General features: G+C 42.5%; 1 protein-coding gene across 1 annotated transcript; it reads left to right on the top strand.

Moving 5' to 3' along the window:
• The first annotated feature begins 757 nt into the window (after positions 1-757).
• Positions 758-4,771, top strand: LOC138876108 (uncharacterized). Its single transcript, XM_070155003.1, has 5 exons — positions 758-1,640; positions 1,839-2,172; positions 2,389-2,537; positions 3,234-3,494; positions 3,903-4,771. Exons 1-5 carry the CDS (start codon positions 758-760, stop codon positions 4,769-4,771), a joined length of 2,496 nt encoding a protein of 831 aa, XP_070011104.1.
• Positions 4,772-5,071: the final 300 nt, after the last annotated feature.

The raw sequence follows: 5,071 nt of genomic DNA on the forward strand, positions 1-5,071 counted from the left end.
CTAAAAAGGCTCGAACTCAGAAAAGGAATGGTAAATCCACAAGGGGGGTTCAAGAACCCCAGGTTGAACATGAAGAAGGGGTGGAGCATGATGAGCAAGTACCTCAGGATCCAACGCCAACCCCAACAACAGCTCTGACTCAAACAACTATATCCCCAGAGGTGGGTCAGATGTTCAATGCAGTCAACAGTGCTATGGAGATGTTTAAGGACTTTATGGCCAACCAGAACGAGAAAAGAGATAAGATTCCACCTCAAACAAATAGGCAGAACAATTCTGAGTCCTCAAGAGTGAATGAATTTCTGAAGTTGAGTCCTCAAGTGTTCCATGGTTCTATAGTTGATGAAGATCCAATGTTATGGATGGAGGGTGTTAAGAAAGCCCTCCGAGTGATGAAAGTATTTGATGACAAAGCTGTGGAGATGGCTGCTTACCAGCTTAGAGATGTGGCTAGCTCTTGGTTTGAGATGTGGGAAAAAGAGAGAGATGAAGATGATGGTCCACCTACTTGGGAAGAATTTGAAGAGGCCTTCATGGCTAACTTTATCCCAGAAGAGGATATGGCAGCTAAGGCTACAGAGTTCGAACAGCTCAAGCAAGGGAATAAAAGTGTGCAAGAGTACTACATGGAATTCATAAGGTTAGCTAAGCATGCTCCTCACATGGTTAAGACAGAAAAAGCAAAGATTCGCAGGTTTGTTGGCGGTTTGGCTTACCACATTAAGGATAGGATACGACATCAGCTGCAGCGGTAGGAATGATAGCTTTCTCATCTGTTGTGGGGTTCGCCAAGCACTTAGAAAAAGACAGACAACAAAGGAGAGAAGAGAAAGAGTATAACAAGAAATCCTGGACAACGGGCAGGTTTAATGGTACATCCAGCAGAGGCGGAAGAGATTCCTCTAATAAGGAGTCATTAGCACCAGCTCAGTTCAGTCATCAGTCAGGTGGTGGGTCTTCCTTCAGACGTACTCAGAGTAATGGAAATCAGTCTCGCCAGAATCAGAATTTTAGGACATCATCCTCACATAGCCAGAGTCATGCTGAGCAACATTCACACCAGCAAAGTCTTTGTGGAACATGTAAGCGGCAACATTCAGGTCAGTGCAAGCTCGGGTTTCATGGTTGCTACCATTGTGGAGACATTGGCCATATAAAGGCCAAGTGCCCAAAGTTGCAACGTAATTTCAGTGGTGGATCAACTCGTCCTTCTAGTTCCTCAGCTACTGCAGTTGCACCACCTCAGGCTCGTGGTTCTCATAATCAGTCCGGGCATGGAGCAGGCAGAGGTGCAAACCGAGTTACTCAAGGAGGGGGACAACCCCGTTTATTTTCTACACTTGATCGTCAGAGTGCAGAGGCATCTGCAGAAGTTATTATAGGTATACTTTTAGTCTGCTCACATAATGCTTATGCCATAATGGATCCAGGTTCAACATTTTCATATGTGACTCCATACTTTGCAATTAACCTCGGACTAGAACTTGAACAACTTAGTGAGCCATTCCTAGTATCTACTCCAGTTGGCGAGTCAGTGAAAGTCACCAGAGTCTATAGAGGATGTACAGTTTCAGTCCAAGGTCGCAACACCAAAGCTGATCTCATAGAGTTAGAAATGGTGGATTTTGATGTGATCATGGGTATGGATTGGTTGTCTTCCTGCTATGCCATGTTAGATTGTCATGCCAAGATAGTCAGGTTCCAATTTCCAAATGAAGAAGTCTTAGAGTGGAAGGGTAGTTCAGCATCGCTTGTAGGTAAGTTTATTTCTTATCTTAAGGCACAACGAATGATCGGTAAGGGGTGTCTCGCCTATTTGGCTCACATTATTAATCCAGAATCAGAACCACCAGCTCTTCAGTCAGTGCCAATTGTTAGAGAATTTCCAGAAGTTTTCCCAGATGAACTTCCTGGACTTCCTCCCGAAAGAATCATAGACTTCGGCATTGATCTCATGCCAGGCACTCAGCCCATATCTATACCTCCCTATAGGATGGCTCCAGCAGAACTTAATAAGTTGAGAGAACAGTTGAAAGACCTTCTTGACAAGGGCTTCATCAGGCCGAGTGTTTCACCGTGGGGTGCCCCGGTCCTGTTTGTCAAAAAGAAAGATGGGTCTCTCAGAATGTGTGTCGACTATCGGCAGTTGAATAAAGTTACCATTAAGAACAAGTACCCACTGCCAAGAATTGATGATTTATTTGATCAACTTCAGGGTGCAAAGTACTTTTCAAAAATAGACTTGAGGTCGGGATACCATCAGTTGAGAATCAGAAAGGAGGATATATCTAAAACAGCCTTTAGAACTCGCTACGGGCACTATGAATTTCTAGTAATGTCCTTCGGGTTGACAAATGCTCCAGCTGCATTCATGGACCTCATGAACAGAGTTTTCAAGCCATTCCTGGATACCTTTATTATCGTGTTTATAGACGATATTTTGGTATACTCTAAGAGCAAGGAAGAACATGCAGAACACCTTAGAATAGCCTTGCAGACCTTGAAGGAGAATGAGCTTTATGCCAAGTTTTCAAAATGTGAGTTCTAGTTGCAGTCAGTAGCATTCTTAGGCCACGTGGTATCTAGTGAAGGAATAAAAGTAGACTCTCAGAAGACAAAAGCAGTCAAGAACTGGCCCAGGCCGACAACGCCAACCGAAATCAGGAGTTTCTTGGGGTTAGCTGGCTACTATAGAAGGTTTGTAGAGGGGTTTTCCTCACTTGCAGCTCCATTAACTAAGTTGACTCAGAAAGCAGTTAAGTTCCAATGGTCAGACGCTTGTGAGCAGAGTTTTCAAGAGTTAAAGAAGAGGTTGACCACTGCACCTGTGCTAACCTTGCCAACAGGTTCGGGTGGGTTCACAGTGTATTGTGATGCCTCCAGAGTGGGCTTTGGTTGTGTTCTTACGCAAAATGGAAAAGTTATTGCTTATGCTTCGAGGCAGTTAAAGAATCATGAAAAGAACTACCCCACACATGACTTGGAGCTTGCAGCAGTGGTGTTTGCATTAAAAATATGGCGACACTACCTTTATGGCGAGCATTCTGAAGTGTTTACAGATCACAAAAGCCTCCAGTACATTTTTCAAGCAAAAAGAACTAAATTTGAGACAGAGAATGTGGCTCGAGCTATTGAAGGATTATGACATCAATATCCTTATCACCCGGGCAAAGCTAATGTGGTAGCAGATGCACTTAGTAGGAAGTCAATGGGTGTCTTGGCTCATCTTGCAGTACAAAGGCGATCTTTGGGTCGAGAAATTCAAAAACTAGCAAATGATGGAATTAGATTGGATGAGACCGAAGAAGGAGACATAACTGTTTATGCCTTAGCGCAATCCTCCCTTGTTGCGCATGTTAAGGCTAAGCAAGACGAATATCTGTACTTAGTGAAATTAAAAGAAGGAGTCAGAAGCAAAGAAATCACTGCTTTCACTCTAAGAAGTGACGAAGTTTTGAAGTTGAATGATCAGTTATGTGTGCCTGATGTAGATGGTCTTAGGAAGGCCATAATGGAGGAGGCTCACAGTTCGAGATACTCTATCCACCCAGGTGCTACCAAAATGTATCTAGATTTGAAAGAGTTGTATTGGTGGAAAGGCATGAAGAAACAAGTAGCAAATCATGTGGCTAAATGTTTAAATTGTCAGCAAGTCAAAGCCGAGCATCAGAGGCCTGGTGGCCTAGCTCAAGATATAGAGATACCACATTGGAAGTGGGAGATGATTAATATGGATTTCGTAGTAGGTCTACCTCGCACATACCGTAAACATGATTCAATTTGGGTTATTGTAGACTGACTGACAAAGTCCGCGTATTTCCTACCAGTAAAGACGACAGACTCCGCAGAGCAGTATGCGTGGTTGTACATAAAAGAAATAGTCTGATTGCATGGTACTCCAGTTTCAATCATATCTGACAGAGGCCCTCAGTTCACGGCAAATTTTTGGCAGGCATTTCAGAAAAGATTAGGTACCAAGGTCAATTTAAGCACCGCTTTTCATCCACAGACCGATGGCCAGGCAGAAAGGACCATTCAGACTCTCGAAGATATGATGCGTGCGTATGTTATAGATTTTGGAGGTAATTGGGATGATCGCTTGCCACTTATAGAATTTGCTTACAATAACAGCTACCAGGCCAGCATTGGTATGGCTCCTTATAAAGCATTGTATGGGCAGAGATGTAGGTCTCCGGTGGGTTGGTTTGAACCAGCAGAGGTGCCGTTGATTGGTCCAGAGTTTGTTTGTGAGGCCTTGGAGAAAGTTCAGCTAATTAGAGAAAGACTTAAAGCGGCACAGAGTTGTCAGAAGTCTTATTCTGACAAGAGACATCGTGAGTTAGAGTTCATGGTTGGTGATAAGGTGTTTCTGAAAGTTTCACCAATGAAAAGAGTCATGAGGTTTGGTAAGAAAGGGAAACTTAGCCCTAGATTTATCGGACCTTATAAAATTCTAGAAAAGAAAGGAAACGTGGCTTATAAGCTAGCGCTACCCGTTGAGTTGTCCTCTGTTCATCCTGTCTTTCATGTGTCTATGCTTAGAAAGTACATCCATGATGAGTCGCATATAATACCTGTCGATACCATAGAAATTAAGGAAGGCCTGACTTATGAAGAGGTACCTATAGAAATTCTCGATAGGCAAGTAAGAAAGTTAAGAACAAAAGAATTAGCATCGGTAAAAGTTTTGTGGAGTAATCATGATTCAAAAGAAGCTACGTGGGAGGTCGAGGAAGATATGAGGAAGAAGTATCCTTATTTATTTGAGTAACAAGGTATGTGAACCTAGGTTTGACTTGACATTTATATTTCATTTATTAATACGAGTTAGCAAGTGTTTATGTCCTTCTTAGATTATACTTAGTTGTTGTAGTAATTTAGTTTATGCCATAGTATATTTAATTTAGTAAAGTGATCTACTTGTGCTAGAGTTGTCGTGCTTTAGATTCTTGTTAGTTATCGTGGTACCTCCTTGCCGGAGTGTGAGTAATTAATTTATGAGCTGCGTATGGTGCCTATGAATGGCCTGTTATGGTATATTTGGTTGTTGTTGGTGTAGTTGTAGTATTTG

This window comes from Nicotiana sylvestris, chromosome 8 (assembly GCF_000393655.2).
Source record: "Nicotiana sylvestris chromosome 8, ASM39365v2, whole genome shotgun sequence".
In the NCBI taxonomy this organism is placed as follows: Eukaryota; Viridiplantae; Streptophyta; class Magnoliopsida; order Solanales; family Solanaceae; genus Nicotiana; species Nicotiana sylvestris.

Excerpts from the sequence above, each read along its gene's own strand:
- LOC138876108 (XM_070155003.1), top strand. The coding sequence starts at position 758 with ATGATAGCTTTCTCATCTGTTGTGGGGTTCGCCAAGCACTTAGAAAAA. Across the intron at positions 2,173-2,388 it reads AAAGTTACCATTAAGAACAA|AGTTTTCAAGCCATTCCTGG; the intron begins GTACCCACTGCC and ends CCTCATGAACAG. Across the intron at positions 2,538-3,233 it reads TTATGCCAAGTTTTCAAAAT|TACAAAGGCGATCTTTGGGT; the intron begins GTGAGTTCTAGT and ends CTCATCTTGCAG.